The sequence below is a fragment of the Rousettus aegyptiacus genome, unplaced genomic scaffold (assembly GCF_014176215.1).
Source record: "Rousettus aegyptiacus isolate mRouAeg1 unplaced genomic scaffold, mRouAeg1.p scaffold_m13_p_6, whole genome shotgun sequence".
Classification (NCBI taxonomy): Eukaryota; Metazoa; Chordata; class Mammalia; order Chiroptera; family Pteropodidae; genus Rousettus; species Rousettus aegyptiacus.
The window spans coordinates 35737724-35765246 of NW_023416309.1; the positions used below are offsets into that span (position 1 = coordinate 35737724).

Consider the following 27523-nt stretch of genomic DNA (forward strand, 5'->3'; position numbering starts at 1 on the left):
TTTGTAATATTTTGCCTTTGCTTTTAAAGACATATGCATTATTTTTATAATCAGAACAAATAAAAACATAGGATGGGAAAATGGTCGTGGAGTTAGCATAAGTGGAGTAAGATAAGAAGTGGTGTCTTCAAGGAGCCTGATGGAGGTCAGATGGTAAATAAGTAAGAACAGGAAAGGAGAGTGGAAGAAATTGACGCAGCGAACATAAGCTTCCTCTGAGAAGCTTGGCAAAGGAAGGAAAGAATGAATGGTAAGAACGTGTGCCATGCGATTCTGAATAAAATTTATTAAATAATATGTACAGCAAATGCAGTGATTCAACACCTCTGTCAAATCGATCCACTGCAATAAAGAAAAATAAATGAACAGAAAAACCTGTGTCAGCTTAGTCCATGCTCTTGGTGTGTAATTTAAATGGCAATACTTTAAAGTAATTGGTTATATATGTCAGTTATTTTTCTTTCAGAATATCATCTTTTTTTGTAGTAACCTATTCTAACAATAGGCCTTAATACTATTTCAGATAAATTTAACTGCCAAAAAAACAAAAAAACAAAAAAACAAAAAAACAAACCCTTTCCTCAAACCAAAAAACTGCAGCTGAGATAGCAGTTACCTTCGTTCCCAGGAAGAATATTTAAAATTTTTAACACTTTACAATGGCTATATTTGTGCTAAAAATCTGCCGGTGGGTTATTTGGAATTCCTTCACTTAAATAAAAATGCAAAAAACTTCATGACTTCCTTATTTTACCACCCCTTCAAATTTTTAAAATTATTTTTCTATACAAAGTAGGTACATGGGCTATACAAAGTTAAATATACATATATACACTCCCACTTAAGCATATGATTTTTTCTTTTACTGATCTCAGAGAGACTGAAAAAGAGAAGTAGTTTGGGGCTTGCCTTTACCCAGAAGCATGGCTAACATATCAAAACGGGTTGTGAGGCATGCCGTCAGTGAGTTGCACTTGCTATTAATAAACCTGTATAAATATCTCGGCACAAAAATAGGTATTTTATATTACTAAATGTCTGATGACAGAAGAGCCATTGGAAATCTTGGTTCCTTGTTTTGTCAGACACAGGAAGCTGAAATTTGATGCAAATTTTAACATGATTTTATTAAAGATGGGCAAATTGGTGAGGCATACCTGGGTTTCTGGAGATATACAAATGCATGAGGCTGGCATCATATGCAAATGTGGCTTTACAAATTGGTTTTATTTTCTAGCTGTATTTAACGAGGTGTTCAAAATTACCTACTTAATCAAGAAGCACCCCTCAAAAAACTATTAGATAAGATCGTGTTATTAATGGTTTACATCTAAGACCAGGAAACACATTAGCCAATACAAGAATTACATTTCAAAATGGTTGAAATGCTGCTGTGCAAATGCACGTACATATGCACTTGAACTATATTCCCGCGGACAGTCAAAAAACAAACAAACAAACAGCGCCCTTGGCTGGTGGAGTGGACCTCCTAAAGCAATGAATCTTATTTAAGGAGTTTCTACCCAGGAAGCTCCTCCACCCCACCTGCAACCCCACCTCTCCCATTAGTGCCACAACCTTTTCTCTTGGGATTAAGGCTATGTTCTGTCCTAGTTAAAAACAAAGTTCTCTGGGAAGAGGTAACACGTTCCTCATTATCAGTCATTTACACTTTAGTGTGAAGGAGTCAGTGGCAGTTTCTTTCCTGTGAGAAGGATTTGAATCAAGGACAAGGAGAGAAGTGAGAGTACAGTGTACTGTGGCTGTCTGACAGAGGGTGGGCAGCTGATGGGATCCTACGATGAGTAGCAGAGACAAAAAGGCAGAGGTCCTGAGGACAAACTTCGCCTGCTTATAAAGACTCTAGACTTTGGGACAATGATCCTGAGGCAATTCTGAGCTGTATAAAGAAAGCCAAGGATCTTTTACACACCCTGCCATCTCAGATTGCTACTTTCATGTGTGACCTTGCGAGTGTATTTGCGGGAAGGGAGAGAGTTTGAAGACTCTGGAAACAATTCCAAATATTTTATTTGTAAAGTACCCTCAAGCAAAGGTTCTTCCAGCATCCTAGTTGTTCAAAAGTGAGTTAATGCAGACAGAAATATGACACTGCTTTCTAGAATCCCTCTTGGGAAAATTGATTTCTTCCTCCCTCTTGGGAAAATTGATTTCTTCCTCTCTCACACCCTTCTTAGCACATATCACAGGCTCTCTTGATTTAGTATTTTTGTGTGTCTGTTTCCCTAATCACCTCTGAGTTCTTGGCAGGTGGGAAATGGGTCATCTTTATCTTTCTCTCTCCAAGGGTCTAACAGAGGCCAATAAACATCCCTGAATTAGAGTTGTGACTGAACACTCCAGGTGTCACAGGGGCCTCCCGCCTTGGACCTGGCCTCACAAAGGACAGACCACCTGGGAGTGGCAGAATCCTTGCCTCACAAGGCGAGCCACTGCATCTGCACCTTCCGCTCTGAAGAGAAGCTTTACCAGTGTGCACCAGGATTCATAACTCTGGGGGACTGCATTTTGAGTGGCCCTTGAACTCCTATGGGGAGTAAAAATGGAGACACAGTGAGTCTTTTAAGGCTTGGAGCACGCCTTGCTCATTGAGTAGCCTGGCATATAGTGTATATCGGTATATGTTAAATGAATCGCTGAATAGCATCCTTGCTTCTGAGAACAAACCTATCAACTCCTAACTGTCCTGGCCAAACCAAAATTCAGAAAAGAAAGGTCAGCAATAGTATTCTGATCAGTGAAACTGCTGCCCTGAAGGTAAATGTTTATGAAAGCCAGTGATATAGGAATGGAGCACACTGCATGTGACCTCAAGAGCTACAGGGTTCTTGACTTAAATCACTCCCAACATACAAACTTAATTATCTGCCTGGCCACCTGGCTCCCATGGGCAAACCTTGTGTGCTCTTCTGTCTTAATGCCAGGGGCATTAGTGGCAATGCTGCAAGTAGGCTGAAGACACACAGGCACCTGCGTTTTGCCTCCATTTCTCCACAAAACCTCAGTGGGGAACTTGGTCTAGGGTATTTTGTGGGGCTCCACCACCATCTAGAGATGGTCTCTGCAGCCCAGAGGCAACTGCAGTGTTGGGGGGCCAGTGGGCTCCAGGGGAGCTGCAGGTTAAGGCTGGTCGTCTGTGTAGAGCCTCTGGAGATTGGTTTGGGATCTGCCTGGCACTCTGAGGGCTGCTTTAGGCTAAATGCCGAGAGCCCTTTGAGCTGGAGCTGGTCAAGGCCACAACGGGCAGGAGGCATTTCTGGCCTAACTGCTCCTGGACTGTACTGCAGGTTAGATTACCTAAGACAGGAAGGGGAGGGGAAGGGAGGGGAGGAGAGGGGAGGGCAGGGGAGGGCTGGAGTAGCTCCCAGAGCAGCTAAGTAAATACAGATTTGCCTCATTCCTTTCTTCTCAGAACATGGTTAGGGCCTGTCTGACACACAATAAGCTTACACAGGCTCCGGTTTTCAACACAACACACTTCTCTGTCCCGCTCTTTTGCTTCTTACTTTCTCCACCTCATTAGTTTTCCTACTGACTCAATATTTAAATAAAGAGACCGGTTCATGAATTATACTTCATCCTCCAATAAAAATCGTCTCTGTGGTTTTCAGTCTTCTTATAGATACAAAGGCTTTACATAGTTGCCTGGAAAAGTACCAAACTGCCTTGTTCTTCTTGAAGTACCTATAAAAAAACATATGCACAATGAGAAGATTCACCCATGTGAGTTCGAAGACAGCCCTTGATCATGATCCTGCAGAATAGCATATGGCTTCCAAAGCACTTTCCCTTATCTGGGTGGTAAGCCGGGCAGGCATTTTTAATACTCCCATTTTTTCAGATGAGGAAACCTAAGCTTATAGAGCTGAAGTAACTTTGCTGAGGTCGCATAGCTTAATAAGCATCAGAAGCAGACTCTGAACCCAGGTCTTCTGACTCCCAGTCCACTGCTCTTTCCAGTACTTCTTTTTGGAAAAACAAGCACATTTATTTAACACAAGATAGAATTTCTGACCTGTTGGATTTCCGAAAGTCTACTGGATACGGCCACACATTAAAGGAAATTCATAAGCCTGACTAAGCCCCAAATTAACTCTGTCTTTGCTACCAACCTTCTTAGGGTTCCGGCTGAGCCAGGAACATTAAGCCAGCTGGGCATAAAGCCCTTTCTGGGCTGCTCCACATCCAGAACTCCTGGATCCCTCCTCCAGTTCCTTTCCTTGGGACTCTCCCTCTAAAACTGGCAGGGGGTGGAGTGGGATGGGGTGGGGTGTGTATGTAGTATGCTGTGTCATTATTACCCTTTCATTAGCGGACATCACAATTTAATCAATCATTGCATCCTTTTCCCATATGGCTTGGATATGGCTTTGGAATCCTGTTGAACACGGTATTTCAAGCAGCCACCACCAGTGGGTTGGAATTGTTGAGCAAAGTGAAACTTCTAAGCGAAAAGAATGTGTCGAAGCTAAAGACATCTAAAATGACCAGTTGAAGCCCTAGGGGAGCTGGTCAAGGAGGTCGCAGAGGTCTGAGATAGTAAGGCGCAGAGATTTGCTCACACAGCTGGTTAGCACTTTCCTTATGCACAAGAAGAATGAGCTCTGCTGGGTTACTTTATTCTTAGTCTGAATATTAGGCTACGTTTTGAAGTGTATGGGGAATTGAGGAACTTGAAACATTCCCTTTACCTAGCTGCTGGGGATGCCCCATTAGAGAACTGGTGCCCTTTACCCCACCCCTAGTTCTCATAAAAGAATGTAAATGCAAAAGAAAATGTAAGTGCTTCTGGAAGAAGTTATCAGCTAACGTATACTAGAGCTGCCCTCTAATATGATACACATTTGCCTACTGAGCACGTGAAACATGGCTATTTTGAATTGTGCTGTGCTATAACTAAATATACATTGGGTTTCTAAGACTTGGTATGAAAAAAATGTAAAATATTTCACAATTCCTTTATACTGATTATATGTTCAAATGACAATATTTTGAACGCACTGGATTTAATAAAACATATTAAAATGAATTTCACTGGTATCCTTTTATTTTTTTCAACATAGCTTCCAGGAAACTTTAAATTTCATTCAAGGCTTGTATTATGTTTCTACCAGACCGCACTGCTGACGTCTCTGATCTGGTTTCATTCTGAACAAAATGACTTAAGGTAGTGAGGGCTGCAGGCTTCTGGGGGTCTTGGGAAGATGAGGTAACTTTCTAGAAGGCTGGCAAGGCCAAGGCAAATCTTTCTGGCTTCCCATTTATGCTGAGGTTTTGCTGTTCTCGCTACTCCAAGCCCTAATATTACTTCACTTTAGAAAAGGTTTTCCAGAGATCAGGAACGAACCGGTCTTTGGGAAGACAAAGGTAAAGCTATTTGTATCAGGGGAAAACTGAGGCAAAGAGCGAGTCAGGGGCTCCTACCATCATATTCATGTCTGTGCAGAAAGAACAGAGGCTTGGGAAGAGATGGGCCTGAGTTCAAAGACTGGCCCCACTATTTGCTATCTAGGTGACCTTGGGCTAGTTATTTAATTTCTTTGGGCCTCAGTTTTCGACCCTTTGAAATGAGAATGATTCTTGTCTCATGGGCTGTTTGTTGACAGAACGCCAACAAATAAGAAAGTATATCAAGTGTCTGCTTTTTAACAGAATTTCAGTAATGTTGATATTTCTCTCCCCTGTTTTATAAAGATGAATTCTTTGTTTTAATTAAGCAGGTTGTTTTGATTGAAGTTATTAGAAACCTGGAGTAAATAACATCTTTAGAATAGCCACACATATACTTAGGTTTCATGGTAGAGACCTAGGCTCAGGCAAGTTTTCAGAAATAAAATTTCCAAATGTAGGACAGATAAGATGCACAATAGAAAAGCTGACAGAACCTAATGAATGGATTTGACAACTGCCTTCCCATGCAGCCGATGCTGGCATATCTGTTCTTTAGGTCCAACGTTAGTGTCACCCACACAGTCATGAGAGCAAACACAAACTGGGTGCCCCAGCATTCCTAAGGGTGGTGCAGGAGGAAGGCTCTTCTTCCTGTGCAGAGAACCATGCTTTTCGCACGGCTCATCACTCCTAGTCGTTCCTTCCGCACGCGACTAGTAAGAAAAGTATGATGAGATCGCTTACCAACGAACCATCCGTCGTCACATTTTTCCATGACATCAACAATATCTCCATCTCGGAGTTCCAATTCATCATCATTCTGTGGTATATAGCTATATAATGCTTGGTAGCTAAATCTACAAATGAGAAAAATAAATATTAAGTAACTCAAACACTGATAACAAAAGTTTCAAGCCCATTTCAGTTAAATCAACTTTTAGTAGCGTTTCCTATTCATCGGTGGGGACAAAAGTATTTTATTGGCTATTTCTCGACTAACTTAGCATTTGGAGAGATCCATTCAACATATGACATATGTCGATCATCAAGAATAATCAGAAGTTACTTAGGTCCAGAGACAGACATTACATTCTGATCATATACATTGGAGAATGTAAGTCAATTGTCATATATATATTTGTCACAGTCAAATAAAAACATAAAAAGTACAAATTGCCTCAGTTTAGCAAAACCACCTTGAATTTCTTAATATGCCGACACATATTTTATTAATTGCTTTTAAATGTGGATGTCATTTTCCCGTAACTCTTGAAAGTGTTTTGCCTTTTTTCTATCGCAGTGATGTATGGAGCTAAGGTTTTTATTTACTTGGTAACTGGCCTACGGCAATTTGGTGTGTGCTGTTCTGCTTGTTCTAACAGCAGCCACGGGAGAAAACTGTGGTGAAATCTGATATCTGCTTTGGCAACAAGGAAAAGCTTTCACTTATTATTTTCAGTTATTCCTTTGACAAATAAGGAGCACCTACTAGGCACAATTCAGTTCATAACTCTTTTTACTCACTACTTTGAAACACAACACTAGTAGGCAAAATTTTGCAAATGAGCCAATCGTCTACCATTTCCAGGAGATGAGTGATTTCCAGAGTGTGGGCAAAGAGACTAGATATAAGTGGAGTCAGTTCCCAGAAACAAGAGGTTCATTCTCTTCTAAAACCAAAAGAACAATTTAATTTTATATATTTATCCGAAAGTATTGATATTTTGGGAGATGGATCTGTCTGCCAGAGGAAGATCTCTAATGAGGAATTAAGAGATGCAGGTGGATTTCCAGTTGGTAAATGAACACATTTTGATGTCCTTTATTTGCCTGCTGTCTCCTTCCCAGCCTGCAATCCTTCAAATGCCTTATCCCCTTCCCTTCCACTGTGGATGCTTTGCTAGCCTCAGCTCTGGGAAGTAACTCCTGATTTCTGTTTCTCTGTCCTCACTCCCAGATAGTGGGTACTGGCTGGAGAAAGTCCCATCACCTTGCTTCTCAGGACACTGTTCCATTGAGTCCTTGTCCCATCTCTACTGTCAGTTCTGGCATCCAACTCTCGGCAGAAGGCTCTTCACTCCACCCCCATTTCTTGAGATGAAGCTGGCTGTGGACAGCACTTTGATTTCCCTCTGGTCTGGGGTTATGTCTCTGCCTATTCTATCTCTGCTGCCCAACGCTGTTCCTCTGCATGAGGAAGGGTTCCTCCCCTGGCCACTTTGAACTCCCTCCCTTGGGCTATTTCCTTAAGTTATGTCTGTTCTCCTACATCTTTTGACTTTGTCAACTCCTTGTCCGGCAGGACCCATCTCAAAGCACCTCCTCTGTCTCTGCCACTCCTTTACTCTATAGCCCCCTGCCACCAGGCCTTCCACTCACCATCAGACTGACTCATCAGCCCTTTCTCAGATAGCCTCTGCCGCCACCTCTCTAACACTGCTGTCTCTGAGGTCACCGGTGATTTTTTCGGTTGCCAACTAGCCCACCCTGGAGGACATTTTTCATTTTCTACGCTTCTTGGCCTCTCTGAAGCAGGAGGCACTGCTGATCAAGCACTGCCTGCTCTGTTCTATGCAAATGAAGGCTTCGAGACCCTCTCTGCACCTCTTGCAGCTCCTTTTCAGTCTCCTTCACTGCTACTTCTCTGTCGCCTTACGAGTTGGTTCTCCAAGGATCTACCCTCATCTCCCTTCTCCCTTTACTTTGAATCTCCTTGGGTAATCTTATATGCTTCCATGGCCACGAAGCACTCCCTCTGTCCTAGCTTAGGCTTCCATCACTTCTTTGCTGGATTAATATCTCCTAACCAATATCTTTGTCCCTCATCTCTGAAATCCACCCTTGATTTCAGGGTCAGCGTTATCTCCCAAAAGCGAAATATAATCAATATGCCCCTCCTCACTTCAAAATCCTCTACTCGCTCCTGAGTGCCTGCAAAATATAATCCAAACTTATTTCAATTGCATTATGGATTCTACAATCTGGCCACAATCTACTTCTTGAGTTTTGTCTCTATTTCCTCCCTGAACTGTATCCTGTGGTCACACAAGCATTTTTGAAGTTGTCTAAATACTCTACCTACCCCAGGCCTTTTTACATGTGTAGTTTCTTCAGCTGGGAAGACCCCTGTTCTAGCTCTCAAATCCAACTTATCTTTCAATGCTCATTCCAAATCCTCTTCCTCTGTGAATGGAGTTTACTACTATGTGCTTAAAACATAGAAGATAGCAAATAATTTTTTGAAAATAAACGAATCGACCCTATACACTCAGCTCCAGTCAGAATTAACCATTCCTTCCTCCCTAGCCCCACAATACTGGGACTGAAACCAGTCAGCATGGCTCCCATTTGCCCCTGTATGGCAGTTCATTCTTTACTTGTCTCTCTCTCCCAATAATTCACAACTTCCTTTATTTACCCATCACCTGTTTTCATACTGGCTGATGGGGAACATGGACTCTTTGGAGAAGCTGGGAGTGATTCATTCATGGCTGCCCCTGTCTGCAGAGAGTCAATGATCTACTTCCTAAGCCCACCAAGAGTCTACTAAAACCATGAGAACTGAAGTTTGCCAAGTGTACTTACAAATCTTGTGAGGCTTGACTCCTGTCTGGGGTGACTCTTCGCTGCTGGGCTTGAGGTTGCTGAGAAATGATTAAAGATGATTTATTGTCAGAAGGGGATACCTTGTGATGAAAGTCAAGGGGATGAGAAACAGTGCTGCAGTAATGAACAGATTTTTCGGCAATGTTTATGATCTCATTGCAAACTGCTTCCTGTGAGGTGGCCCCGAGATATCCAGAAACCCCCATAAAACAGTCAACATGGGGACAAAAAAAAAAAGAAAGAGAGGAAGAGATGTAACATTCCAGACGGAGCACATAAGTCCAGGGAAACAACAGAGTTGAAGATCCAGGTTAAAAAAATAGATATTCCAGTAGTGGAGTGCAGGAAGGATCCAGGCGTAAGCATGGAAAAACAGGTAAGATACAGAAGAATTTGGAATTTAGTATGAATATTAAAAAAAAAAAAAAGGCAGCAGCATAAAAGCCTTTAATTAGTGAGTAACTGTTACAAATGGAATAACTTCAGGATAGAAATGCAAGTATGTATCCCCAATCATGCACTAATACATTAATTTAACCCCACATGTAGGCAGAGTAGAAATATCATCTCTAAATTTCTCTGCTTTTTTTGAGAGGTAAAGGCATAGCCTAACATCTCTCTCTACTACAATTGACACATAATTCTTGCAAATAATGTCTCTGTGGGTTAACCAGGCATTACTTCAGTCTAGCCTCTATAAGTCAGTAAGGATTCTCTTTACAAAAGCTAGTCTTATTCAACAGGCATCTTACCACATAGCTCTTTTCAGATTCTGTGAGATCAGGTCCTGCTCTCAATGAATGATGAGAAGGCTGTGATCACCAAGCAAATTATAAGGGAGACGTTTTAGCAGATGTCACATTGGAAAGAATTCAAAATAAAAGCATGAGCAAATACATGTACCACACCATCACACTCGAAGACACTGGATACTCGCAGCCTACGGCCACCGAGTTTCCATGACAACACGGTGGGTGCACAGGAGAAAATGCAATGTACAGAGTTAGAAGCAAGCATCCAGGCAATGAAATGGGAAGCTGAAACATGGTTGCGGTGACGTGAGAATGAACGACACAGGGTCCCCACACTGGCAGGAAAGGGACACAGAAGGGCTGTCTTAAGGAACAGTTATGCCCCTTCATAACCATACACATCAGTCCCCTCACTTTCAGTTGACAAGCATCTGTGGATGGGCTGCTGGACCAAAAGCCAGTTTCAGTTATCTTGTTAACTGGGAGACTTCTAGGGCAAAGCGAGCTTATAAAACTATCATTCTGTCATATTTGGGTACTCATAAAAATGCAAAAGAGAGTTGTACTTTTGAAAAACTCCTTGGTAATATTTGATGTATCAAACAAGACTGTCCCCCTAGAAAAATCCGCACATGACACACTCCAGCTAGGTATGACGTGAATTCAGATATCCCACAGAAAAGAGCCTGCTTCCAGAAATAGGACTGTGTGACCTGATGCGGCTGTAGAAATGAAACCATCACTTCTCACTCAGCAGCTTGGGTACCACATGCTAATATGGGAACACAGGTGTGATCATGGTCAAGCAAACCCATCTTTTAAGTGGGTCTCCCATAGTAGGGGCCAGGCCTTCCATGGAAGGGTGTTTGGAATCATTTACCTTGGGGAAGATTCAATTCCAAACTCTAAAAATGCTCTCTAAATAAAAATTTGAAGAGCCATCTTTGAAGAAATCCCCCAGGTAACCTGTCATAATAGCAATGAGCCACAGCAACCCCAAGGCCTTCTAGAAGGGCACTCAGAGGTCTTTTGTGTATGACTCACTTGTTTCACAGAGAGGCCCAGAGAGGGTGAGGGCCTCCCCTGAAGTTGCACAGCAAGCTAGTGGTAGACTTGTCTCCTGGATTCACCTACTGTCCCACTGGACCTTCTCTTTTATCCTTGGACCATTTCCCATATTATCAAATGTGTTCACTGACATTATCTTCACTCAAGTCCTACAGAAACACTAGAAACAGGCAGGACAGAGTTTATCATCCTGTGTCCTTTTAAAAACCAAGAAAGCTGATGGTCAAAGGGGTTTTGCGCATTCTCCAACGTCACACAGCTAGGGAGAGGATGAAGCTGCTAGGCTGCTCTTGCCACTCCGCCCCTCTTGTTCACTGCCACTGTAAATGACCTTTAGCATGCCCAGCGGGACCAACATCCATCCCAGACATCGTTTTTACACTCTTGTCCTTTTGGGAAACCTCCTCAAATTCACCAAACCCCTTTCGAACTGCAATCACTTAAACTACTTCCCTTGGACTCTGGCAGGAGTGAAGGAGGAGACAGAACTGGAAGTGGCCATTGCATGCTCCTTCTCAGGACCTTCAGGGCTTTGTCAGGTGAGTGGGAGCTGACCTTGTGTGGCCCCCACTCATTACCCATCCAGCTTCTGGATCAAGGCTTCTGGGTAACAAAGTAACGATATTTCCAAGCACCTACTCTGTTCTCTTTCACATGGCAGAAGAATGAAACTTATTCTGGACACCTTGACTGGGTGATACCTCCGGGCAGATTTTGATTTAAGGGAAGATTTTCTAAAAGTAAGAGCTGTCCAACAACAGAAGGTCTGCTTCAAGAGGCCTGTCCCAGCAGCTGTCCTAGCATTACTAGATGGGATATTGTAGGGCAGTGCTCCTCAAATTTTAATGTATGTTGGTATCACCTGGGATCTGTTCAAATGCAGATTCTGTGTGACACATTTGGGGTCTGTCCTGTTTGGGCATTTCTATATGGTGAGACTTATGCAGCTGGTCCCCAGACCAACTTTGGGGAGCAAGGCTACAAGAGGACCTCAATTATTCAAAATACAGGGATTCTTTGGCTACGGTGTGCTAAGACTGATCTGGGTCATACCTCATGAAAATAAAAATTCTCATAAAAATGCTTCCAAACTCCAGCTGGCGGTCTAATGACCTCAGGCCAAAGGAACAGCAGTAAGAGAACGTGGACGATCTCTACACATGATCGACATGGTTTGCGGAAGCCCCTGGCAACTTCTGATCAACTTAATCCCAAAGTGGTGACTAGAACTGATCATCTAACTAATGTTTGGCACTTAAAAGAGGTTTGGTGATACAGTAAAAAGGACCTGATATTTTTATCATCCCTTTCTTTTATAAAGCACTTTCTTTTTAAAGGAGCTTTCAAAGCGCATAGAGGATCATGACCTCATCTGACTTGGTACTAACTCTTTGACTTGGAGATGGCAGAAAAAAAACTTTTTAAGGCTCAGAGAAGTCTAAGGTGGCAAAGCCACCGAGTGTTGAGCCTCTCAGTGTCTGATCACCATATGCCACCTCCCTTTTGAGTCATGTAGGAATAACTGGTATACCATGATAGCAACACCTAGCTTCTGCCTCTAGTGAAAACAAGGCAGTGTTAACTTCTCTCCTTGATGAATTTTTCATGATGTAAAAGGTATAGTGTGCATTCATATATATTGTCCAATTATTAACTCAAGGGTTCCCAATACTGAATTTATGGCCCAGTCTTCCTTGGTCTCAGTTCCTATTCAAATCAGATGGCAATTATCAGCATAGCCTTCACATCTGGACAAACTTATCAAGCAGTAGAAACGTAAGTCAACCCTGAGAGGTAGGAAAGACTTGGCTCCTTACCTAACATTTGTGGAAAAACGAAGGAAGAAAGCATGATAAATATTTATCTTATTAGTAAGAAAGAAGGCAAGATAAACATTTATCCGATTAGCTAAGATTCAATTTCTCCCTATTGGATATGCTTTCCTTAGACTTAAATCAAACCTCTCATATAACTAAAATATAAACCACAGTTTTTTGTGTGTGTGTGTGTGTGTGTGTGGGTTTTTTTTGGGGCGGGGATGGTGGTGGTGGCATGCGGTGAGCCCTTGGTGGAGACAGAAACTGTTAATATCCATGACAGGGATTTACCTTTAGATTCAAAGGTTGTTTACCTTCAGACATTTCCCCCCTCTAGGCATATGTTTTTTCTCTCCCAGGCCCCATTTCCTAATTGAGTACATTTATATCTCTTTTCCTCTGAACCTATGCTGTCCAATATGGTAGTAAGTAGCCATATGTATCTACTCGACACTTTACATGTGGCTAGTATATGTGCTGTAAGCGAAAATACACATACTGGATTTCAAAAATGTATTATAAAATAAAGAATATAAACTATCTCGTTAATTCTTATCAACTGTATATTACAATACCACTTAGATATATTGGGCGAAATAAAACATATCATTAAAATTAATTTTACCTGTTCCAGTTTACTACCAGAAAATTTAAAATTAAATGTGGGGCTCATGTAACCTGCTGAACCCTCCCTGGGTCCTCACAATATGCCCTTACTTGAGCCTCAAAGTAGATACAAGTTCTCACCAGGACCACATCCAGGGTTAAGAATAATGGGAGTCTTATCTCATGCTCAGTACATTTCGGCTCTTGGAGATGCGCTACAGTTCTTCACGTGTTTAGAAAAACAGCAACTGGCCCAACACACACACATGCATGCATGCACACTGCCGTCCCCTCCCCACCCCCATCGACGGCATAGCAGGTGACAGGTGCTGATCCAGAAACTGCTTTTCTTCCATAGTTGCAGACACAGACGCAGGTCGCCCCTCTTGGCCTGAAGCCCTTGTTTCATTCTTTCCGAGTGAGCGACCCTGCAGGCCTCCTTGCCCCGTTGTCCTGCTGCCCTTCTGTCTTCAGTTCACAGAAGTCCCTCAGCAATCTGGGGCTCTTAATCCCTTTGGATTTACAAAACACCTGGTGCTACTGTGGTTACCAGGCGTCCTCTTCCAGCTTTGGCTGTGTGCCAAAGCCTTGAAACCAAAATAAATTGTCCGCAGGCCTAAGAACAGCAGGAAGTCCTGGAGATGCGGACAGGATAGAGGACCTCGATGCCAGCGTGGCCTCGAACGGCTCTAGAGATATCACCGGCCTCTTCTGCTCCCTCAACCTGCCCGAGTCCCTCAGAAATGGCATTCCTCTACCCGTCCTATGTTCTGTATCTTCCCAACTCCTCAGACCCTAGCCCACCTTTCTGGTGACCTGCACCGGTCTCCCAGGGAGACACTGGACTAGAGTGAGAAAATCTGACACTAATTTATTATCTTTTGAGCAAAATGCTTAACTTCTTTGGACTTTGAGATCTTTGTAAAATAAGGTGGTTGAACACAATTTTAACAAATATTCTTTTGGCTGTAATTTTCCATGATTGGAGAGTGCACACCCTATAATGGAGAACTAGGACTGGGCAGGGATGACCTGACTGAAGGGAGACAGAACCCCACCCACTGCCCGCTGAAGGCTGGGCAGAGGCGGCTTCTGACAGTAGCCTCCAGATTTGCAGGTCCTGAACACCAGGAGCAAACTCTGTCATAGGAGCCAGAAGACGTGAGTGATTTGGGCTCTTGGGTTTTGACTCTAGGAAACAGCCACAGGACTCTCCAAAATCTCTGATCCCACTGAGCTCTTTTCTTGAGTGTATTGGGATAAAGGTCCTGGCTTAAACGTAAAACCAATGAAAAGCAATTTCTTCAAATGCTTATTGCCTAGCCTTAATCTCCTTGCAGGTTATTGGACAGATACCACATCAGCTTTGCTGTAATTTGAACCTGGTTACAACACTAAACTTGAACACTTGGTTATCTCGTCATAGTCTGTAATGTGGTCTTCCGTTTCTTTCCTAAAACAAGCAGAGTAATGGCAAATGTGTACTCAAGTATGAAGAAACCAAAAGCTTTCCAAGAAGATGACTTCGTACTCAAGGCAGGAGAGAATAAGGAGAAGCACTAACTTGCAGAGTACAAATTCTGAATTTTCTAAATTCTGGATTTGTGTAACCCAAAGTAAAAGGATTCACCCATGGTCGACTTTCTTCTCTTTCTTCCCCCATCTTCCTCTCATCAGCTGGAATAGGGTAAGGAGAACACAGTAAACTGCTTCTGTTTCTCCTCCCTGTTACCTGGTGTCACACAACAGGTATTTATTGAGTTCTAACCATATGCTTTGTGCTAAGCACTTTCATCTCCATGGTATTGCACTTAATCATAACAACTCAATAAGGTGGCCCTAATGCACCTCATTTTATAAAAGTAGGACCTAACATATTTGAGTTGGGAATTTGAAGACCCAGAATTTTAACCCTGGTCTCTCTAACTCCAAGTCCTACGCATCCCACTACACCGGGATCTCCTGGGCTTGTGCTCTGCTGGGGAAATGCCAGACAGCTGGAGAAGTGTGCTGATTAAGAGGTCTCCTTAACTTGCTCGGTGCTCTGTAGCTGGCGTTAGGGTTTCTACCGTCTACCATTCCTCCTAGTACTTTTTTAGGGGTGGACATTTCAACTCTGGGTCTAAGTTCCCTACTTTGGTATTGAGACAATACCTCCTGGTTACTGCTGTAAGAACTGCAGCCAATGTCTCTCCCCAGCCCGTAAAGTGTTAAACACCTTCTGCATTTATTTAGAGATTTCCCGTCTGAGTGAGTCAAAGGAAAATGTTTCCCACTTTTAGCTGGGTGTCTTAACATCTTTAACATCTTTTTGTTCTTCCGAGTCACACATCACATGCTTTCCTTCTATTTCTGATGTCCATGCTCAGAGCAGGCCTATGCCTTTGCTCTTATCTTTCTCGAAACTAACCTAGTTTTCATGTAGAAAAGGATGTTCCCTTGATGTCACCAAAGCACATCTTTCTGTCATCAGTTGAGTAGTTTTCTCTCCTCTCCTTTCCCTAAGGCTGTAGAAAAGTTTGTTCTTGCGTTTCTCAGACAGACATTTTGAGGACACGTAGCTTTCCTGAATATTTCCCTTGAACATTTATTTTAAACTTCATGCTCTCCGATTTTATTGTTTGATTGGCTTTCTTCCCTTTAGAAACCAAACTGATATCACAAAAGTTTTGTCACTCTTCTCAGGTCTCAGCTTTCTCATCTCATCACAAAAGTCAAATAGATTAGGGATTCTTAACCTGGGGGTTCATGGACTCAGCTCTCAGATGGACTCAGGAGTGAGTCTCTTGAAACTTTATGCAATACTGTATGTGTTGGCCTGGAGTCCTTGGCTGACCTCAGATTCTCAAAAGTTTCATGACCAGAAAACTGGAGTTGATGATCTTTAAAGAGTCTTTTAATTTAAAACTCAGTGAGGCTCTCTCAACAACTATAGGGACTCAAAAACCAAGGATGGATACCAGTCAGCAATAGCGCTTCTATCTTGGGGAAGCCCAATAAACATTTGATGATGCTAATGATAACGATGTCCATGGTGATCTTCCCCTTTACTTTCTTGATTGATCATTCTAAACTTTCTTGGCCAAAATTACACCCAATAAAATCCAGGACCTTGGGTGATGCTTCTGAACTCTTGGGCATCTTGTATGTATGTTTTATCCAATTACTTAAGCTGCCCCTCAAATACTAAAAGGAAAAACATTCATTTTTTAATTGAGAAAGTCTGCAGGTCTATAATAAACCTCCTACTTAAATTTTATATTTGCTCTTTAAAAAAAAAACAAAAAAACAACCTGAAATCCACACAGGATTTTAAGCTAATCAAGAATAATAAAGCTAGAAAGAACTTTAGTTTTCTTGTCGGAATCTTTTGTTTACAGACTGGGAAGCTGCCGGAGAAGGGAAATGACTCATCCAAAGACACACGGCAGGCTAATGGCAGAGCTCGAGCTGGAATCGGGTATCCTGTCAATGCAGTGCTCTTCCCGCTCGACCCTGATACCCCCTAGACACCCCCTCACTTGACTCACCCCCTTCTGCTGTTCAGGGAACACACACCTAAACACATGAACAATGGACCCAATGTGATATCAGTCTGGGAGGCTACAAAGGAGCGAAAAGTGAAAACTTTCGCAAGAAGTGTTCTGCACATCTGTGGAGCTGGGGGCAGTGGGGAGGGCTGGAAAGATGACTAGGGGGAAGGCAAGTGGCAAAAGCAGGGACTTGGCACCAAACGGGGCAGTTTGACAACCGAGCCGCAGGGTCACGTGACTGTGAGGAAGATGACCAGACATGCTGTTAGGAGGAACTGATGAATATCCACCGTGGCACCAACGAGCCCCTCCATGCTCTACTCCAGCCCCCTCTCCACACTGCCCCCTACTACCCACCTGCAGACACCCTGCAGCTCGCCCAAAGCAGGAGCTCACCATTCCCCATTCCCCACTCTCCCCTTTCACATTCGCACCTCTGGGCCGAGTCTGGACTATTTGCTTGCCTTGAATACCACCCTCCTTACGGTTTGCTTATCTTAAAACTCCCCGTTCTATAAGCCCCCTTCCCTCTCCCGTGGCTTATTATTTCTCCCAGTTTTGAACTTTCAGAGTGAGCTCTTTGTGACTCTCCTTCTGTCTCTACAATTATTTGTGAACGTGTCATTTCCCCAATAAAGATCACATACTCCTTTAGGTGGGGTCAGTCATATTTTATCTTCTCTTTCACTGAACAAATATTTATTGAGTACCTTCCATATGTTTGGTGTCATGGTCCCTGACCTTATGGTGCTAATACTCTAACTGTGACACAGACAAGCAAAGGAGCAAATGAATACCACAGAGCTGGCAACAGCTCCCACAGGTCAGACGCAGGGCAGCACAACACCGGAGCACCTGGTCTTGCAGGGTGGGGGGCGGTGTTGTCAGGAAAGGCTTCCTAGAAGAAGTAGCATCTAAGTAGAGCAGTGAAGGGCAGGTGAGAATTATCCAGGCAAACAAGCATGGGAGGCTCTGGAAGAGGAGGCCAGGTTGCCGTCTAAATGGCCTCAGAGCCCATGAAGGAAGACAGACCTTCCTGAGAGCAGCAGGAAGCCCCTGACGATGCTTGTCCCCAACTCACGCAGCACTTAGCTCAGTGCCTGGAACACCCTTGTGCTCGAATGGAAGAGTAAACGAACACAGCATTTCAGGATGTCTGTTATTTTAAGGCTCTTGAGTAAAATTTCCTTCCTTACTGGTCAGATACTCAACTCGGCTTCCTAACAACTATCACAAAGTGGAACTTCTTGTTCAGCTCTCCACAGCAAGGAGGAGAGTGGCCAACAAGTTTCCTGATAACATAAACTGGTCTGGAATGCATTTATCTAAACAAGTGACACAGCCTGAGGTCACATCATCCTGAGGGGCCACCAAAGAATAGTTGTCACTGAAGTCCTTTCCATATTTAGCTGTCACCCAAAAAGGGCCTCAAGAGGCAGGAAGCTTCTTCTGAAGGACCCCGCTTCTCGAGCTGCCCGCTCCTGCTCCCAGTCACAGGAAGGGAATGAGGAGGGGGTTAAGACGGAGGTGTGTGGGCAGGAGCCCCTTTCACACAACCCTCTAGCTCTCAACAGAGCGCACAGCCTGGGTGTACTCATGGAGAAGGGCTTGTGCTGGGAGAGCAGGCGAGAGGGAGGGAACAGGAAGTGGTACACTTGGGGTCAACAAGCCTGGCTTTCTGTGTTGCTTCCCTCCCCCTGCTGCCCTCGGGTAGGAAGCGGGAAGCGTTTACCCCTAACCTCACCCGGCACTCCGGCCCTACGCGCGCTTCCTGTGCACACCGGTCCTGGGATCAGGTCTCTGTGACTCACTGCTGACAATAACGAGGTCTCCAGGCACCGAGGACTGACTTAGAATGTTTACACAATTGTTCCTCTGTCAGAGAGAGTGAATTCTTTTCAAGTAGTCACTTCACCTCTCCCTAACAAACTATTCTTTCCTTAAATGAATACCTTTTTCTTCCTCACAGAACACATTCTGGGAACACCTGCTCCGGGGCCAGACAAAGCCTTCCACTGGTATTGTTATTTCCCTCAGCCCCACACTGCAGCCAGAGCAACAATTCACTTTCTGGAGCCTTCCCACACATCAGGCACCACAACTCCTCATTTAATCCTTACAACCACCTTACAAGGGAGGGGTCACTTGTATTCATGCTTTGCACAGGAGAAAACTGTGGCTGGGGAAAGGCAGGTGGCTTGCTAGCGAGAGGCTAACCTTGACTAGTCATCAACGTCTTACGTTGTCCTTCCCCCAACGAATGGTCCCCCACTCTTGACTGTGAGGCTGGGGCTGGAAGTCTGGCAGCATCTGCATTTAGGACCTTTGTGCGGCCATGTGCTCTAAGCATGCCTCTGTTAATGCTGCCGTGACACTGCTGTGTCCACCGGTCTCACAGCTGGAACCACAGGCTCAAGAGAAGGGGTGCAACGACCCCTGACCAGAGGCTGCTGTCTGCAGGTCTTGCATAAAGATTTGTTGAGTGAACAAATGAAACTTTAAAGGAAAAGTGGGATTGTAGGTCTGAGATCAAGCACAGCCTACTGTGGGCATTGTACACAGTAGACAAATACATGGTTTGGAGAGGCATCGTTAAGAATTCCATCTGGTTCTACAGACATTCTAGAATGTTCTCAGTTCCAGAGCGGCTCTAGATCACCCCAAATGGACAGCTTTCATTTACAAAGTGCTGACCATGTTCCACTCCCAACCCTTACACTTAGCCCTTCTCATGCATTACTTCGTGGAATTCTCTCAACTACTCTATGAGGTAGGAGTTATTATCTGTTTTACAGATGAGGAAACTGAGGCTCAGAGAGGGGAAGTAACTCCAAAGTCACTAGACGGTAGGAGGTGAGTAGGCATTTAAACCTAGCTCCTTTGTAGAAGCTGCCCAAAGTCTTTGACTTGGGGTATTAAACAGCATAGCAAAATCAGAATCATGGTCTAACTGCCAAGTTCGCCTCTCCCCAAATTTTTCAGCTTTCATAACACTGTAAGGCCACCTTGATCCAAACCCTGAAATCTTTGTAGCTGACCCAGAGAGGAGATGAGACAGTCACCTACAAACCTGATGTGCCCATTCAAGGACCCCATACCTGTCAGGGCCCCAATGCTGGGCCTGCATGATCCTCCCAGAACCAAAATGCATTTGTTCATCAGAGAACAAAGGCCCCACGCAGCCATACAAACATGAGACAGGACGAACACCTGACGGAGCTGAGCATCGGCAGAGCGCCATGGGTTATGGAAACAAGGTGTATCTCGCACAAAACCAAACCACACTGAGCCAAACTGAAGCCTGGTGTTCTCAGCTGTGTTAGTCCAAGCGAACTGAGATGCTCTCCACAGCATGAAGGGGGCATGAGGAAGGCCTTCCTTCTCAGGGCTTTAGTACCAGGCCAGGAGGCGCCCAAAGTGGGGATAACTTTTGAATTACCTCAAGAGGCCAGAATAGAGCCTATCTTTTTGCCTCCAACTGTCCCCAGCCCTGAAACCTTAATCAATGATGCCTCCATTCCCTCCTAAGTGATATTTTTACTCCCAAGGCAAGCAAGTGTGAGTCTCATCGGCATCCACGCAGCCTCAGTAGATGGACCGTGGGTGAGACGTCTGGCCCACCCTGCCAACTGAGACGCCAAGGCACACGTGTCATGCTGCAGGCCTACCTGGCTCACACCTCTCCGAGCGGCCTTCCTCTCAGCCTGCTCGCCACCTCTATGCAGCTCTGTCTGCTCAGCCTCCCTTCCCGGGAAAGGGCTACCCAGGGGCTTGATGGGCCGGCTCTCCTCGGGGGTGTGGAGATCTGAGAGTCTCTGTTCGGTGCTCAGGCACCTGACCACGTCTGACGGTTTCAGGCAGCTCTTCTTAGAGATCTTGGGTCCACCAGGGTATCTCTCACCTGCCTCCCTCTCTGCTTTCCTATCATACTGTCCACTTTCTTCTCGCCACAGCTGCCGCTTGCCCTGGCTGCTAAAGGCATCGCTAAGCTCCGAGATGACCCTGTCGGAGCTCCCAAGCAGTGGCTGGGAGAAGCGATCCTGGTGGATCCCTGAAGGTGGCATGTGGACACCACTGTCTCCGTTGATGTGAAGGGAGGCCTGGGCACCGGGTGCCAGGGAGGAGGCTTTGTGTGGGGGAGGTAGGGCCCGTGGGGAAACTACTGAGCGTGGTGTGGACCAACTTGAATGGGGGAGCCTAAAGGACAGGGAGGGACTGGGCCTTGCCAACAGGGAGAGGTGGTCAGTGCTGTAGAGAGAAGCTTCTGGCAGAGGAGGCAGGGGTGGGGTCAGGGCCAGAGAACGCCTGCTTGGGACCCCTACGGTCAGCGAGATCCACTCAGAGGTGACGGCGTGCATCTCAGGGGACAGGGCTCGGTGGGGGTGAGGCAGAGATGAGGGGGCTGGTATGATGAGCTTGCTATGACTGGGAAACTTAAAAAGAGAAAGAGAGAGAGGAAAACAAAAAAAGTAAAAGGTACAAGGGTCAGCATAAAGAAGAAAGGAGGGACATAATCACAAAGGATATACAGAGAGGAATGAAATGGAGAGGATGAGCGGGACAGTCTGGTGTCGGAAAGGAAATCATCCAGTTAGGTTTGGAGAGGAAACTGGTGTGTGTGTGTGTGGGTGTGTGTGCACACGTTCATGCACTTCTACAGTCAGGAGCAAGACGGAAGAAGCAAGTTGTGTGGAGATGGAAGAAAGGGTCCCATCGGGGCAGTTACACACGGTGCTGGCCTTGTCTGCAGAATCAGACTTTCAAAGGGACACAGTGGGAGCTCTCCACCATGCCCCACCCAACCCGCTCTGCTACTGAAGCCGTGACCCAGAACCATGAAGGAAAAAACGGTGGCCTGCCACTGCCTTTCCTTGGGCTTTTACTCTCTCTAGGGAGCTCAGCAAAGAGCCTTGCAGAGAGGAGTATGAACAGCGTAGTCATTTTGTTTTATAGTCACACTTGTTTATGGTCAGGCAAAAAATCTAGGTGAGTTTTCCATATTATTACAAAGCAGAATGCCCTGTGCCCACCTCACACTCTCTTCCCTTAAGATCACAGGATATGAATCTTGCTGTGCTTTTTGCCAAGAAGCAACTCCTGGGGTCAGTGATGGGCAGTTGAAGAGGAGGAAATGATCAGAGAATGAGAGAAAACAGGCACCATCCAAGTGTCATCCTGGGGCCCCAGTCCTGCCCCCCGTCCTCTGGCCATCCTCCCCACAACCTACAATGGTGGTATAGTCCATCTCTTTCACAGGAAGTCGTCCCACCATGCCTCTCCTGAGCCTGAGGTCCTAATTTTTTCTTTGCTTTGGGAAAGTCGGGATGAGTTAGAACAATTTATATTTTAAAACAAGCTTGCTCATAATTAAGGTTCAAGAAAGCAAACATTTTACTATAAAGTTACTTCCTTTCAGCCCAGTGTAGACAGAGATGCTGTAAATTCCTTTTCTAACCTGGTTTCTGCTTGCAAAGAACACTCTGGATCTTTACTTTCTGCAGGCCAACCCTGACCGGCAAGATGACTAAGAGAACAGTGCTGGGCCATGGTATGTACGGTGCGGTGGTGGCACCCAGATCACCAGCCTTAACCAGGATGGGACGCTCCCAGTAGAGTTTTGGACCAACTAATAAAGGATCTCGTTTCTCTTTCCCTAGTTATGTTATCCCCAGAGCAATCACCTTATGTTCTTTCCTTTCCCCTGTGCTAGCATTTCTCCAACCAAGTGTGTGAAAAATGCCATTCGTATGCATGACAACAGGTCCCGGGGTGTATACGCTGCATTGCCGAGGACGGTTCTTCATCACAGTGCTGAAGAACCACCCCAGGGGCTGTGTGCCATCGGCACCATGGGTCTGTCATGCTGAGTATGAAAGCCAGTGACGAGAAGCTTAGGTACCTGTGGGCTCGCGGTGGCACTACGACTTGGGGAGGAGGAGAAAGGCAGGTCAATGTAATCCACTGGGTTTTTCACCAGTGGCCTTTTGATCACGTCCACATAGGTGATGGGGAAGATGCCTTGCCGGGACGTCCCTGGGATCCTCCCTTCGTACCAGTTCTCGTCCACCTGTCGAAGCAGCGTGATCCTTTCACCCTGTAAGACACGGCGAGGCAAGGGTCCTTGTCCCACGATGGCTCAGCATGCCCAAGGCTCCTGCCTGTACTCTCTTCTATCTGCATTATTTATCACATTCTTTGCTCAGAAAAACCTTCCTTGCTAGACCTGGATGAAATTAATTTCACTGGGATAGGGAAGCTAACAGCAATAGAGCTATCTGGATGCTGGGGAGTTAAGCCTGGTCTTAAAACATTTCAGTAAATGGGAAGGTCAGATTCATTCCCCCAAGCTAGCAGGTAAATGTAGTGTTTATGAGTCATTTAATGCAAAACAGACAGATATTCCAACTCCTTTTCTAAGGCAGAGGTTTTGGGGGGTTCTCTTTTTTTCCCCTTCCTTTTCATAACTTTATTTTTTCCTGTATAATTATAGAAAAATTAAAACACAAGCATAAAGCAGAAAATAGTCATCATCCATAATATTAGCACCTGGGGTAACTACTGTTAATATTTTGATGTATGTACTTTACTTCCCAGATTGAATTCTATACATGTGAATTAGACTCACACATATTTTCCTATAAAAATTGAGTATGCACTATATTTCCCTTTTCCAACTTGCTTTTTTAAATCCTTAATCACATATACTGAGAGTCCTTCTTTATCAAGAAATATAATTTGATATTTTTAACAGTGATGCACAGCTTAATGAATGGACCACTCCAAGATATTCTGTTTCATGGACATACAATGATACAATTAGTGGTCTCCTGATGTTAGGCAATTGGGCTGCCTCCAATATTTCTCTTTTCTATAAAGGGGCTCACCTCATTTCCCTCAATCCTCAATAAAATTAGTAACTTTAATAACTTTGGCAAGCCAGAGAATTCTGACATATAAAGAGAGTATTTGAATTCCTGGGAAGAATAGTGTCTCTGCTCTGCTTAACTGTGTTCAAAATACGCACACTGAGCTCCTCGAAGGCAATCATAATGATAATAACTGGTGTCTCTTGTTTACCAAGCACCAATAAGGTGCCATGTGTCATGCTGGGGACTTCACGGATGTTTCATTTAATCCTCTTACAACAGCTCTAGGAGAGCCGCTTATCTTCATTTTATACACGAGGAAATTGTGCCTTGGAAAAAACCCGTGGCTTTTGGCTTCGAAGGTTTTCAAACTTCTCCTGGTGTCAAAGGTCTCGCTTTTCTCCACATTAGGCCACATTGCTGTGTTGGGAAACCTAGTCACTTACACAGTGCTTATTACATCATGAGGTGCTCAATAAATGTTGACTGAATACAGTTTATAAAAGATGTCTAAGATTCAAGAAGTCCTGCCTTTAATCAGTGAACTCCCTGTAGTTAACCTCTGACACCAGCCTAGGATTTATTTTTCAAATATCTTACCTCGGAAGATTCTCCGACTGCCCTTCACATCCCTACGGCATCTGGACAGCATTGCCAGAGCGGCAATGCCACTGCAGGGCCACACTGCCCTGAGAACAGCGCCACCCGAGGGCCCCTAAGCATGGGTTCAGAAGGCGGCTCACCTTTCTGAAGGACATCTCTACTTGCGTATCACCATTAAAGTTAAACTTGGCCATGGCTTCTCCATACTCCAAAACCTGCACTGGCGTCAACTTTTTGGGCTGAGCTTTCTCCGCCGGAGGAAGAAGCTGAGGAAGGAAAAGAGGTGAAAAAGAAAAGAGAAGAAAGTGGGGAAACGAGAGGAGAGGAAGAAACAAAACTCAAGTTCTTGGTAAATCAATGGTGTTTGGGGCATGACTGGGATTTTCCATAGAAAGAGAAGAAGCTGTGGTACCTCGATGTAGGTGCGTGGGAAGATGCCCACCCGGCCGTGGTGCTCTCCTTCGTACCAGTTCTGATCGATCTGCTTATAAATGTAAACGATGTCTCCCTTTTGCAGAGGAAGCTCCCTGTCAACAGAGGGTCATGCATTTTAGAAGATGTTTTGATATGTGTGAGATTAAGACGCACAGTTTTCATCTACAGCCATGCCACCCTGAACAAGCCCAATCCCATCTGATCTCAGAAGCTAAGCAGGGTCGGGTCTGGTTAGTGCTTGGATGGGAGACCACCTAGGAAAACCAGGTGCTGTAGGTGTAAAAAATAAAAAAAATATGGGATTGTAAACTGAGAAGGTCCTTGCAATCTGTGAGGTCAACCAAGGGTTGCCTTGTCTAAAAAAAAAAAAGTTTTTTAGCGAAAAGAGACTTCTAGTGAGGTCAAAGGGAGCAAATTACACAAGGGGCGGGGCTCCATATTTTGAGGTGAGGACTTCACTATGAAGGAAATTACAATGCATTTGGAAGTTTTCCAGGCTTTTTGTGGAATGGATGTTAACTCTTAAACTGAGGAGCACTCAAAAGTGCTCAGAGGCTTTCTTAGTTCCTTGCGGTTTTCTCCATGTATTTTTTGCGAATGTCGTCTTATGCTCAAAATAATTATGTAACACAAAACAATGCACTCAGTAGTTTTAACTGATGTTTACTGAATGATGAAAACATTTCCTTCTAGATACTGACTGCTTTCACTACTCTCTTCTCTGTCCTGGCAAGGCGTACCTTCATTGTTTTAAATTACTCTCAGATTTTTTCTCATGAATTAACATCATCTATCAATCCATCCATTTGGCCATCCATCCACCCACACATCTCATTATCCATCCATCTATCACAGTGCAGTAGAAAGGCTCTGAAATTAGGCAGATCTGGGTTCAAACTTAGGTACATTCCATTTACTAGCTCTGGAACCTTGGGCAAAATACCTGAGATACTTAATCAAAATAGGAGCTAACTCAAGAGTTGGAGGATTCGGCAACAAACTACAAATAAAACACTTAGCAGAGTACAGTTAACACTTAGTAAATGTTAATTCACTTCTTTTCAACACAATGGAATCTGGGAAATAAAAGTGTTTTTCATGCCTTTTTTCAATTTTTCCACATCTATCCCCTTTGTTTGCCTCAATGATGATGATGTTAACCTCTAATAATGATTCCTTTTGAGGAAAAAAAGGAGACAAGGAGATAACATAAATGAAATAGAACTTAAAAGAACAAAAATTGTAACTTGAAATTTTCTATAATAATAACAATAATAATAATAATGATAATAATAATAAAAGACCTAGATCTTTTCCATTTGTGCCAAACCAATAGCCTGAAAAGACAGGTGTCTGACTGCAATTTAGAAGGGGTGTGAATGCTTTGCAATGTGTCAGGAAGCCCCACGGTAAGTGAGAGATGCTGGCTCAACAATAGAGGCACATCTGGAAAACTTTACACAAAGTCAGCACTGTGTTGAATGAAAGAACAAGTCATCCTTTGTGAATCTCACATTGGTAGATAGGGTTCTAATCCTAAAGAGGCCCGTGAGGGGGATCCAGGGCATGTCTCTGTAAGAAGGAATGTTTTTGGTCAAATTTTTGCCATCGCCCTCCTTGGGTGTGTTTTGAATTCCCCCTTCCCTTTTCCCAGCCACAGACACACAGATGAGCAGATGCACCCCTGCTGGAAGTCTGCAGGCTCCAGTCCTGTCACCCTAAGTGACCTGCAACTATACAGGTAGGTGAGAGCCATAAAGGCCCCACTCTTAACACAGGAGATAAGCTTATGTGAGTGAGAGGTCTGGAGTCATGGCCAAAGGATATGCACCACGGGGTGCCTGGGGCTGCCTTCCTGCCCATGCTGTGGACCATCCCCATCCCCCAAAGAACCATGTGACAAGGTCTGGTGCTAGTGAGGTTTGATGCACAATAACGATATATATTTTAGATCGTTCCTGGAGTGTCACCATGTACATCAGCACAGTAGAGGCTCAGAGAAGTCCCGTGGGAAGGAAACATGTTAAACTTTGTTGAATCAAGTACTCTCATAGAACACTTTTTAAAGCAACATATATTCTATGGGAAAAAAACAGAACATAGTGACTGAAGATGTTTAAAAGACTCATGTCTATGGATCTGTCATTCACTATTTAAAAAAAAATTATCAACTTTCTTTGGAGACAGAATGGCATGAGATAAGCGCTGAGTCAGGAGGAAGGAACCCTCCAGTACTGGCAGTGCTGGTACGTGGTGACAAGTTCTTTCTACCTCAGCTTTCTCCCACTCTATTAGACAGGGTTGCTCTAAAGAAAAGAGTGGTTTAAGACTCTTTAAAATGAAATTTAGGGAAATGTAATAGTGTCAACACAATACCATTCAATGAATATTACACGGACCTTTCTCAATTCAAAGAAAAAAAAGAAGAAGGTATCTACTTGATTAAACTAAAAATTATATATCTTTGTAATCCTGTCTCTAGTTGAACAACTTTTGCTACTTTGTGCAAAATGTTTTGTGTGTTATCTCAGCTGTCCTGCAAGAGTCATTTTTACAGATGAGGACATCTGAGGTGGAGAGGGTGGTGACTTGCCCACAGTTACAGAGGTAATAAGCGGCATGGTTGGGGCGTTAAGGCCCATCATCTTTCTGGTACATGATGCCACCACCTTCTGTTAGCTGATGGGCTAAAAGGCTGTAGTAACTGCAAGCGCACCCAAGTGCACCAGATTTGTATCCAAGTTCTGGAAACCATGGCCTGGTTCTGTGTTGGAGGAGATCATGGCTGAGCAGCCCCCACCCAGTAGTTCCCAATGTCTCCCTCT

At 44.2% G+C, this 27523-nt stretch overlaps 1 protein-coding gene and 1 pseudogene across 50 annotated transcripts in view; one reads left to right on the forward strand and one right to left on the reverse strand.

Annotated features, from left to right (window-relative positions):
* Positions 1 to 2178: 2178 nt before the first annotated feature.
* The window catches only part of SORBS1 (sorbin and SH3 domain containing 1), a 177010-nt gene continuing 151665 nt past the window's right edge, over positions 2179 to 27523 (reverse strand). For 35 of the 50 annotated variants that reach the window (XM_036223185.1, XM_036223172.1, XM_036223171.1 and 32 more), the window contains 6 exons: positions 24676 to 24790; positions 24404 to 24529; positions 22694 to 22888; positions 8998 to 9056; positions 6157 to 6269; positions 2179 to 3705 (listed from right to left, as the gene is read on the reverse strand). In XM_036223185.1, the coding sequence (XP_036079078.1) occupies positions 3638 to 3705; positions 6157 to 6269; positions 8998 to 9056; positions 22694 to 22888; positions 24404 to 24529; positions 24676 to 24790 (676 nt within the window). In that variant the 3' untranslated portion in view covers positions 2179 to 3637. Of the gene's footprint in view, positions 3706 to 6156; positions 6270 to 8997; positions 9189 to 9770; positions 9831 to 20462; positions 21228 to 22693; positions 22889 to 24403; positions 24530 to 24675; positions 24791 to 27523 lie in introns of all 50 variants that reach the window. The other 15 variants (XM_016164111.2, XM_036223161.1, XM_036223167.1 and 12 more) reach the window with 4 other exon arrangements.
* Positions 24859 to 24977, forward strand: LOC118604532 (annotated as a pseudogene).